The sequence below is a fragment of the Pieris napi genome, chromosome 16 (assembly GCF_905475465.1).
Source record: "Pieris napi chromosome 16, ilPieNapi1.2, whole genome shotgun sequence".
Lineage (NCBI taxonomy): Eukaryota > Metazoa > Arthropoda > Insecta > Lepidoptera > Pieridae > Pieris > Pieris napi.
Window position 1 is genome coordinate 6,952,731 of NC_062249.1, and position 12,315 is coordinate 6,965,045.

At 36.2% G+C, this 12,315-nt stretch overlaps 1 protein-coding gene across 8 annotated transcripts in view; it reads left to right on the plus strand.

Moving 5' to 3' along the window:
• The window catches only part of LOC125057040 (protein pangolin, isoforms A/H/I/S), a 124,218-nt gene that overhangs the window by 108,227 nt on the left and 3,676 nt on the right, over positions 1 to 12,315 (plus strand). For 2 of the 8 annotated variants that reach the window (XM_047660463.1, XM_047660464.1), the window contains 3 exons: positions 7,474 to 7,669; positions 9,071 to 9,236; positions 11,230 to 11,299. In XM_047660463.1, the coding sequence (XP_047516419.1) occupies positions 7,474 to 7,669; positions 9,071 to 9,236; positions 11,230 to 11,299 (432 nt within the window). Of the gene's footprint in view, positions 1 to 7,473; positions 7,670 to 9,070; positions 9,237 to 9,855; positions 10,010 to 11,229; positions 11,304 to 12,110; positions 12,268 to 12,315 lie in introns of those variants that run through there. The other 6 variants (XR_007118159.1, XM_047660466.1, XM_047660467.1 and 3 more) reach the window with 6 other exon arrangements.

Sequence of the window (12,315 nt, forward strand, 5' to 3'; positions counted from 1 at the left end):
AATGAATAATTACTACCTGGGTCTGATATTAGGACAAAGTAACCTATGTTATACAATGATTTCAAGTATTTACATTTAGGGGCCCCTTCCTTTATAACAAAATCTCCAAATCTATGGACTCTGAGATCGTAAAACTATCCAGATATAAATTAGCGAGTCACATAGAAACTACACTAGCCAAATTGGATTTCGAATCCACAGAGGCATTACTACATATCTTGGTATGACTTTGAGGTTTCATAAACACAGACACAGTGCACGATCATAACAACTTTCAGCTACATTCTCAAATACATGCGCAAACTCACATATTCACACACTCACTCATTCACTTCATACGTAACACTAAATTTATAACTATTATTGGTATTTTTTATTTTTTATTATCATTTTTTCATATCACATTTTTAAACTAATTTTAACATGTAGGTACCACGAAATAATTGTTTTCTAGTTACCCACAACACAGGGCCTCCCTAGTGTTGGGACTAGCGATTTATGATTTCTGTCACAAACCTTTCTGTCATTAATAAAGTTTTTATTATTATTATTATAAATACAGCAATATAGCGTGAACAGTGTTGGCCTTAGTAGGTAGTAGACTTTGTATATTCGCATTTAGTACTCGCTCCAAAATACAAACATCGTGTCGAAACCGGCATATAAACTCAAAACTTCTACGGCATCAGAAACAAAATTCTGATCGCCTTCTTGTCGATTAGAAAGACAAATGAACATGAAACAGATATTCGAGACCCAGAACTAAAAAGGTTGTAGCGCCTATTTTTTTTAATGTGAAACGTAATCTAATATATAGAATTCTCGTGTCACAGTTTTCGTTGCTATACTCCTCCGAAACGGCTTGACCGATTTTGATGAAATTTTTTGTGCTTATCCGGTATCTATGAGAATCGGCCAACATCTATTTTTCATCCCCCTAAATGTTAGGGGTAGTCCACCCCTAAATTTTTATTTTTATTTTTTAGACAAAATTTTAAATTTTTATTTTTTTATGATACAGCATTAAAAAATACATACAACCCCTAATTTTCACCCCTCTACGATCAACCCCTATTTTGTATTATAAATGATAAACATGGCAAAACGACGTTTGCCGGATCAGCTAGTAGTGGAATAAAATTCAGGAATTTCAACTGCAAAACGTTCATTTCGACATATACTTTGTCTATATCATCAGTGAAAGAGTGTTTGCATATGTAAACACGAGATGGCGCTAAACGAAATTGCGCTAAAATCTCTTTAAAGTTCACTTATACACAAAATGACGCTTTTACAGACGAAACGTCTTAAGCGGGAAGCGTTTTCTTTAGGGATTTTTCTACAGTATTGTACTTATACTTACGTATTCTAGTGTGCTTATTAAACAGTTATAGTTTTTACACTCTGCTTGCTTTTAGAACTTCCTTGATGTGTCTCTTGAATGTTTTTTATTACCGATTTTTTCACTGGTTTAAAATTTTAAGCGACTTAAGTACCCCCAAAAGCGTCGCATCCCGCCCTTAAATAGTAAAAGCGATAAAAATGTAAAACATAATTCGCCCTAGCATCTGTCAGCTTATCTTATCAGATCTACAGGGTGAGCGTGTAATAGCGACTGATACGAGCGATAAAATCACCCCTTAGATATACACAATGCGTAATGGATAATAATAAATATTACTTACATTAAAATTTCCGTATAAAATTCGACATATACCGGACACATTTTTGCTAAAATCTTTGCTCAACGGTATTCAATATATTTTTAATTTGAAATATTTTCGTGTTACTTTATAAGATAACCATACTTTAACCATACCGGACCTAATAAATAGGCTTAAAAGGCGACAAATCCTAAGTCTTGATAGACACGGTTGAAAGAGAGGAGCAGTCTCGATGGAGATTTTGCTCTGAACGTCTAACAGCTCTCAACACATCTGCTCATAGTCTAGCTGACTGATTGCAAGATAAAGACTGAATCATACATCAATCAAACCACCAATATATATTTAAAGTTCTAAAATACATAATTATTATGAATAATAAATTGCATGTAACATAAATAAATTAAATACATATATGTATAAACAATCTTGCATAAATTTGAATCAGTCGTGTAAAATTTATGTTCATATAATGTATAAGAGCAGTGTAGAGGCTTCAGCGTGTGAATCCAGTTGTAGGTTCGATCCCCGGCTGTGCACCAATGGACTTTCTTTCAACGCATTTAACATTCGCTCGAACGTTGAAGAAAATCATGAGGTAACCGACTTGCCTTAGACCCAAAAAGTCGACGGCGTGTTTCAGGCACAGGAGGCTGATCACCTACTTGCCTATTACAAATGACCATAATTCAGATACAAAAATCTGAGGCCCAGACCTAAAAAGGTTCTATCGCCACTGATTTTAATTGTATTATCAATGATATATATTTCGACCGTCTTGTGTCAAAAACTTTTTACATTATTTTCAAACAATGATATGTAAGTATTTAGCAAGTCAGTTCGCTAATGCTAGTAATTGCTATCAAAGAATCTTACTTAGTCTAATTAACATGTACGATTCCCACGAACGCATTTTGATTTTCTCGCATTTGGAATTCAATACTAAATTCCTTTTTTGGTTGATAAAATAATTTCAAACAGCAATCATTCATTCATTACCGCCTGCGTGACTTAGTGGTTGGATAAGGTCATGGGTTAATTCCCGGCAAGCATATTTTTTAGTTGCCACAAATGGCTAATCATTTAAGGCAGAAAAACAGATGCAGACCTTTTTTTATATTTATTTCGTAATCCTAAAGCTAACACAAATTAAATGAAATGATCCTTGGGATTGATTTGCTCCAGTTCAAAGAATTTGTGTGATTCAAAACTTAGTGATTAAAAAGAGTGGTGGAGAATTTCTTGCCCGCTCTACGCCCTTGACTTGCGAACTGGTAGTAAATGTAAATTTAGAGTCAAATTAACATCTTTTCTGTCAACGTTCATAAGTATACTTGTTTACCTATATGAATAAAGTTATTTTCTGTTTGAGTTTTTTAATTATTATAACAAAATACAATTATACAAAAAGGTTCTAACATTTACGAAAGGAAAATATCAAGAAAATATATTAAATACATTTAACTACCTAATTCGGATGTGTTGTATTAATTTCGAGTTCGCCCTGTGAAAAAATTTATTAAAAACCGCGTCTAAACCTCAGCTTACCTTGTATACGTTATTTAAACTTTGAATGTATCATTTCAAAGTACAATAAAAATTAATATTTCATATGAAACGAGTCGATGGCATGTTATTTGTAATCTTACACCTTTCAACTCGTCACTCGTTTAATACAAGTTGTGTCGCTCAAACATACACAATAACCGCTACAGCTTGTGCGGTGCCTCTGTTAGCGGTTATAATCGCTGTTAAAAAGGTTATAATCGCTGTTAAAAATAGTATGATTGTTAAAGTTTTGTGTGTATAACTTTTTACTAAGTAAAAGTAAAATAATTAATAATTGACAGAGTTTAGTACTACTATATCTATTTTGAACTTGAATGCAAGGCAAGATTACAAGTTTTGTCATTAATAAGATAATCTCTTTGATATAAGGGGACACCTTGGTTTAAAATATATTAAATAAGTGTCTGCAAAAAACTTGGCTAACTTAAAAGGCCGGCAACGCACTTGCGAACCCTCTGGCAATGTGTCTATGGGCGGCGGTATCACTTAACATCAAGCGAGCCTCCTGCCCGATTGCCCCCTGATAAATATAAAAAAAAGATTTAATTTAATACTAGCTACTCCTACGAACTCCGTTTCGCCTTAATATGATTTTTTACTTACCAATTTTCGTAGCTACAAACCAACGTATGGATCGTTCGCAACACTACCCCATAAAGACTTCGCTTTTCCGGAGTAATGACCTAAGTACTACATAAAACTAAATTATTCAAATACATAGCGGTTCAAACACTGAAAACATTTATTAACATTGTGTTTAACGACATGGTTTTTCCGTGCAATTTTTCCAATATTTCTCTCCATAAAAAACTTCCTCTATTGATATAATATATATTCGATAGTCTATTTTAAATTTTATTTCATCAATATTTAAACGTATCTTCACGCTTACGCTCCGCTCATAAACTCGCTATATTTGACAACGCACCCCATACATAAAAGGCCCAGGTACAATCATGTAAATAAGCTGCTGGCGGAGAAATTTAATTAAGATGATATATGAGACGTGGACTAACGGGTACAGTCGCGAGATCAAGATAACATACGGAGATAAATACGATAACGGATTCTGGGGTTATCCTTTGTTTTAATATTGCATTTCGACAAGCATTTTATTATGTAAGTTTTGGTAAATAATTAACTAACATGTAATAAAAAAATTCAGACGTAGTTAGTAAATTTAATATAGTTGCCTTTATAATATATCGATATAAGATATGGCTGCTATGGTAATTATTTGAGAAAAGTTAATACAAATTGTCCAAACTTTTCGGCTTGACAGTACCCAAGCTTTCGCATAAGCGCATTCATATTCAAAAATATACACAAAATATCTTACCAATGCGATTGTCGTTGACCGTAATAAAATACAATTTAAAAAAAGAACATTAAAAAGTGAGGCTGGCTAAAAATATTTTGACAATAAAAAGTCAAAATAAGTAGATTATATTATATTTCTAACCATAGACAATTTTCATATTACAGATACGGAAACTATTTATCCTGAACGATAAAGCTATTTCAGTTGTGACTTTTTAGAAATTTTCATTTTTCTTCTAAAGGAAGTGGCGCATTCATTTTGTGTTCTCAGAAGTAATCAAAAGTCTATATTTGACGTTCTCATAAGGGTTTATACACACTGTATTTTATCTAAGAAAATTGTACTGTAAAACAATATGGAACAACGAAATAATGAATAGATTCAGAAAACGAGACTTAAAACGAACTATGATAAGTTCATCACTTACCTTCGTATGTAGAGAAATTCGCCCGAAGTCAAATTTAGTCTTGGTTTAAGCCTAAGACATCGGCAAAATGAGCGAGACGTAAGCTGCGAATGTGGCGCCACCAATGAACAATCATGTAATTAAAAATACAGAAAATAATTAATGACATAATGTTTAACACACAAATAAAACTTTAAATGTCGTTATTCGTATTTTTTTGCTTAAAAAACTACTTTTAAATTGAAATCTAAACTGGCCAATTTATTGGATGAAAGATTAACGATATGGTTCAGTTTAGGTTGTCAATTGGCTCTCAAGAGGATCCACATACCAGCCTTCATAGTCTAGCGCCCAATAATAAACGTAATATGACCCGCTAACCATAAGTTCGTGTCTCTGGAAGACAATAAAAAAACTATTGGGGTATATTTCTACTTGCTGGTCAGTCTTGAAGTGTACGAACACCCTTATCTCAGTGACAATATATTTTATCGACTCTATTCCTGAGACCGGCGCGGGCGCAGGCCGGAAGTCGTTATTTAAGATTCTTGTTTCGCTTGTGATTATTAATTTTAACTTTTAGTTTACTAAGATTTATAGCGTGTACCGATATAAAATAGAAATTTTAAAATGTCATTTAAATATGTCGAATAAAATAAATTTAAGAAAAATTTTAGTACAAAGTTATTAAAAATAATTTATTGTTCTATATGCTAAGTAGTACATTAAATTATTTTTAATACATAATCATTTTGATACAAAAATTATAATAAATATCGATCGAAATACCAACATTCAATTCATATAAAATAATCGTCACAAATTCAATTTTCGAACGTCAAACTAAATTTAAAGAGACAAGTGCGCGACCGGAAACTCGTCTATTCCCAACCGGACGCAGCATGGTTTATTGTCTCTGTCGTTAACACCTAACTCGTTATGTTAACCGATTATCGATGTCGAGTTTTGACATTCGATTACAGATTAATCGTTTATCTATACGATAATTGATGCGCCGTCCGTTTTAGTTAATTAATTTTGGGTAGATAGTGCGCTTTAAGAAATATCTTTTAAATTTCGAATAATATTTTAGAGTTCATCTAATTCTATGGAAAATTACCGTAAGGGCATGATTATGTTATGTTACTACGTAACTTTTAAATACCTTTTAACGATAGCAGGCATAGACTTTAAAAGATTTTGTTTTCAACGTACATAAACGCATTATTCTTTATTTAAAAAAATGTCCTTATTGAGACGTCATTGAACATTATGATTTAGACTAATAAGTAGATAATTTAACTCTAACCTAATTAATAAGATATTTGACATAAGACAGTGCTCAATACTTAGTCTCTAATGAGTGGTAGCACTCTGTTTTTGTCTATTTGTTTCACTTTTAAACACTTAAGACTAAAAAAAGTGGTATAATAAGACAAGTCCCTGCTAATAATTTAATCCCATTTTTATGTACACATAAAATGTTACTTTGAAGTCAGAGGTTCCTTAAAAACAGTTCTACATCAGAAGCCTGGGATATATCTTCTTATGACTTTGTTACCGAAAAATTGTATTCTAACAGTTTATGAAGATGTAGACGTTTTTCACCTTCTAAAGTGTGAAATATTTTAGGAAGCGGAAAGACTGACTTAATTAAGAAGTAGTATCAATCTCTTTTTTCTTTAAAACATTAAGTTGTGGTTTGTTTCGTCGAGCAGTGTTGACCTAGTGGCTTCAGCGTGCGACTCTCATCCCTGAGGTCGTAGGTTCGGTCGGCTATGCACCATGGACTTTCTTTCTATGTGCGCATTTCATAGTCGCTTGAACGGTGAAGGAAAACATCGTGAGAAAACCGCCTTGCCTTAGACCCAAAAAGTCGATGGCGTGCGTCAGGCACAGGAGGCTGATCACCTACTTGTCTATTAGATTAACAATTTATCATGAAACAGATACAGAAATGTAAGGCACAGACCTGAAAAGGTTGCAGCGTTATTTATTATTTTAAATAAAACAATTTAAGAATTTTTATGCACAGAACTTGTTGGAACGAAGTTCCTTATCGCGCGTTGTGAACGGGGGCTAGGCGGAAAAATTCTTACGAAAAGTTGTCACAACACTTTTTTGCTATTTGCTATTGTAATACACCGGTTCTCGTCCGATCACCGAAGTTAAGCAACGTCGGGCGAGGTCAGTACTTGGATGGGTGACCGCCTCGTGATGTTGGTTTTTTTTTTTCGTCGTAAGATTGGTGTCGAGAAAATCTATCATACTGTTATGATACCAATTAACATATAAATTAATCGAAAGGAATTTCGTTCCATCCGGGTGTCCCTTGACACCTCTAAAGTTTTTTTGATTTCTGTTTCGTATATTTTGTTTAACAATGTAGGTTATCTGTTTTGACTTGGTATATCGTTTAAGTGTTGTCTTCTATACGTGTTCCTTTAAAATTGCTTAAAAATAAATATATAAAAATATATATACTCTTACTTATAAGCAACTAAAATTTCCAGGTCACAAGAGAAAAGCAGCTCCAGCGACAAATCGTCAGAGCAGAGCAGCAATAACAGCAAAGAACAGAACAAGAAGCCTCATATAAAGAAACCATTGAACGCTTTCATGCTCTATATGAAAGAGATGCGGGCGAAGGTGGTGGCTGAATGTACGCTCAAGGAATCGGCGGCCATCAACCAAATACTTGGTAGACGGGTAAGTTGATTGGTGATTGATGGTTTTTGCTTCTAATGTTAAGATAATTCGCAAAAAAATGCAACAACAAAAAAAAAACGGACTTTTTCCGTTTGATAAACGAAGTGAAAATACAAAATTCAAAAACTTGTATAAATATACTCAAAAATAAATAAACAAGTGCCCTGGATATGTTTTAATATGTTTCGAAATATTGTAATCATTTAATAATACTTTACCATATTAATAAACTTTTATCTAACAGGAATTAGCAAAAATCAACAATGTCTGAAAATACCAAACTTTATGAACACTTTTAATAAGAAAATCCTGTTTCGTTCAAAATGGTTTAAATAAAAAACAATAGTAAGGATTTTGACAGATTAAAATTAACAGTGTCCATATAGTATTGTCGTTCTGTTTATTTTAATGATTTGATTTTTCACACCTGTTCATTTATTCCTAGAAGCATTTCAGAGTTTCTGTTATGATGTGCTCATTGTGAATCTTGTTAGGAATACGGTTCGTGATTAGAGTAGGGTTGCCAACCAGTTTAATTGTAAAGCTATAAAGAACAAATGGGTTGCAAATTACTCAACAAAATATACTCTTCATATTCATTACACACGGTTAAGCTATTACGATTACTCTGTTAAAAATGATACAAATACTTGGTCTAAAGTGGGTCATAAACATGGCTTTTTTTAAACAGATGTATGTAGAATTTAAGTTACTTAAGTAGTTATATTTTTGTACAACCCTGAAGTTGGCAGCCCTAATCGTCCGACACTGATCGTGTAAACAACGGACTCGAGTCGCAAGACAATGACTCGGCCGCCGTGGCCATATCTGCAATCTATTATAGATGTATTGAATAATAAGTAACTTACACAGTTTTATTCCAGAAGCAGTTGGGATATTTCGAAATGCTTTCAAATTTGTAACTTTAAAATGCTTTTTTTGTCACTCTTATTATTGTTATTTTTATTCGTATGTCGCCTACATACAACAACAAAATTTGAAGTAAAAGAACAAAAATATTTTATTAAATGTTTAACAAAAAGTGATTACTTCAAAGCGATTATCGAAGTGTTCCAACTGCAAATAATAATCTGTGGTTAGCCTCGGCAGTCTTCTGAGAACTGCGCCGTTACGCTTCCAAGAAAGAAACATGCCAAGATAGACCCAGCAAATAGACCACGATACTTTTAGCTTAATGCGCAAAAATGTTTACATAAACACTGCGTATCATCTTACTCATAACTTATTTTTAAAAGGGTATAATCATACTTTTTGATTCTATATTGATGAATATTGTGTAAGAGCTGCTGGGTCTAACTTGTGGGTTTAATCATATTCCTAACAAGAGCCACAATCGCTGTCTGTACATGGATGGGGTTAACTAAATAACATTGAACGCAGTGGCACTCGTTGAGTCGCGAGGAGCAAGCAAAGTACTATGAGAAAGCGAGACAAGAGAGACAGCTCCATATGCAGCTATACCCCGGTTGGAGCGCCAGGGACAACTACGGTTACGGTTCCAAAAAGAAAAAACGGAAAAAGGACCGCGGTCCCGCCGAACTGGGAGGTATTGGACCTTGGTCGTGGACCCGACACGCGGGATGGGTTGTCACGTCGACGCTTGTGTACACTCGCTTTACCCTCCCTTCCGGAGCCACTCCCACTAACTCGCCCCGGGGCCGCTTGCCCTCCGGGCTCCAGGGCTCCTAACACAACTAACCGGCTCGCTCACCCCTCACCCGTCCCTGTATGTGAGTGTGCGTGTGTGCGTGTTCTCTAATGTGTTAGTACGGCGGCCGATGGTGCCTGTGCTAGAAAAGCGGCCGGAACCGTTGTTCACCAAGTCGGGACGCGCGCGGGGCCTCGTTCGGCCCCAGGCCCTGAGACGCCGCCCCGCGCGCGCTAGCTGTTGCGTGTTCTGTGTACTGTAGTCGTCGAGTGGTGTACTCGTGCTCCTAAATCCCCGAACGATCGGAAACTATATTGGTTTGATCTGTGTCGAAGCGCGACGACCGACCGCAGAATAGGTTCTGTGAGGAACAATTGGCCATTCTCATTACTGGGGCGTACGTTCAAAATTTATGGGGCTCACTGCGGGCTGTTTTTCTAGCACCAGCTTAGGGCGCGGTCGCGAACCACCGTCGATGTGAATTCTCTTTTCTTTCCATATTGCGGCGTTCGTACAGTGGCATGCCCTTGGCCGCGAGGAACAAGCCAAGTATTACGAGTTGGCGCGGCGTGAACGCCAACTGCACATGCAGCTCTATCCCGATTGGTCGTCTAGGGCTAATACGCAAAGGGGCAAGAAGAGGAAACGAAAGCAGGAGACAACCGATGGAGGTATTGCCTTTCAACGACTGCAGCCAATCCCATCCGCGGTCCTTCCTTATTCCTCGATAATCAGACAATAAAGGAAACATTAACATATTACTCGGCCGCAATTCCTGATTTCCTGACATGGTCAACAGACGTCTCGCACGTAATTCTCGACGCTCAGGCTCAGTTAATGAAGTCAATTAATGAAGGATTAGCTAGAGACGTCGGTTGCCCTCTCCCGCCTCCTCCCCTCCTGGCCGCACCCATGAGTTCAATTGCTTTGAACTTCGCTCCAAATCAACGGAGCGATGTAGAAATATTGCCGAATGTCTATGGTTGAAGGGGTACAAGGTTGTAGTTAATGAGCATTTTTATTTAATATTTATGGCATTTATTTATTTTGTTCTTTTGTAATTACAATGCTACTTATGAGAACAACCCTGATTTAAGTGGCACTCCTTCGAAGGTTGTCCCGGTTTTTGGCTTTCCTGCTCCGTGCGCCTATGATTACGGGGAGCGTGCATGTTTATCGACAACAGTCATATTGAACACATGAGTAATTGCTTCGCAGGGAGTGTTGATGTACAAAATAAAGGCTGGGACAGCCTTCTTGATCTATGCGAGTATGCTAAGGAGTAGTGTGAAGTGCCGTATGCATGAAGAGGTCCTGTTATGCCACGTCAGGACTGGGAGAAGGGACGCCGGGTCCGACTTGAACGAAAGCCGACGCTTCTGTGTCTGCGGTGTTATACAATGATATTGGCCAAAATAATATACATTTATTTTGATTCCGAAGAACCTATTCTGCTTCAATTTGCTTATGAGCGTCAACTTTATTTGTGATTTTGTTTCGACTTGTATCGTAGTTAGTGTTTTTGTTTCGATGCGAGTAGAGTGCTATTTTTAAACCAATGTTTTTTCCGTTTTACCCTTTTATTTCATTTTTCCCGATCCCACCTTGCATGATTAATGAGGAGGCTGGTGTTTGGTGCATGCGCCTTAGTTATTTCTAGTTTAGCCTTATTTTAAGATGCTTAGTTATAATTCAGTTTTTTTGGCCTCACTGGCGTCTCAATAAAGTCGCCTTTATAAAATTAAAATTGTCATTACCGCATTTTCTGTACAGGCCCTTTAATTTGCTCTCAAAATATTTTTAATTTGCAATAATTACCTATTCAAAAAGCTTTAATTTACCTTTGAAAATGTTCTGTATATGTCTTAACTCTTAACATATAAAATTTCAGGTAATAACTTAAAGAAATGTCGAGCGAGATACGGTCTCGATCAACAGAACCAGTGGTGCAAACCTTGCAGGTGGGTTTGACATTTCTCTTTTTATTTGCTTTCAAAACCAAATATCTTGATACTCTCACGTTTCTCGGTTTTTATTTCAATTTATATTGTTTCTATGTGGAAAGACTTGGCTTATGTTTGTCTTTATTTTATTCACACTTGGCCAAGGCGAGCCTGGTCGTAACATATTTTGTTTTTATAGCCTATTGCGATTGAATATTTAGTTAGACGTATTATTATTTCGTTGAAAGAAGCTGTCAAATTGTTACGCGCGGCTCTTAGCATTAAGGGTTTTTCGAATTATGCGACGCTAATTCAGAAAATGTGTCTTTTCACAAAGAAATAAGAAGTAGAATGAACCGATATAGATTTTTTTGAAAGTAGACAAAGTGTGGAACATGTAGTTATAGGTCTAGAGAAGATAGTTGTTAATAAGATCAGAGATGGGGCAATCATTTGTCGACAAAAGCTTTCAAAAAAATCTTGACACATTTTCTGAATATAGCTCGTTTATAAGGGTCATTGAGAAATATATAGCAGTAAGTTAAGTGTTTTATCGAAACTGTTACTTATCGAAATGTTTTTTCCACTCATGATTGCCGCTTCTCACGGATCGATGCTGGATTCTGCTGGCACTATTGGTATAATTACTATCCAACTATTTTTACGTTACCAAACGCCACTTGACTCCTCTTCAAAACTACTCTACTGATAAACTTCTAACGTGCCTTGTCACAATTCCTTTCGACTAACCCCCTTTTATATAATCACTGTCCTAATCTTCCTAATTTCTCTCTGGTATAACCTTTCCCATCTCGTTTTCGCGATCTAGTCCCGAGTCAAGTAGTGTAATGGTATCAGGTGGGTTAGGGCTTCTCCGACCAGAGCCGGCAACGCCTCTTCCGCCCGCCAGCCTGGTCGGAAGCCCCCCACAGGAACCCACGTATGTGAACCTCTAGTGCCGGCCAACCACCGCCGCTGGAAACACGGTCAGTTTGTAGTGCGCGAGTTGGACATCGCTTTTGTGGCATGGTCTT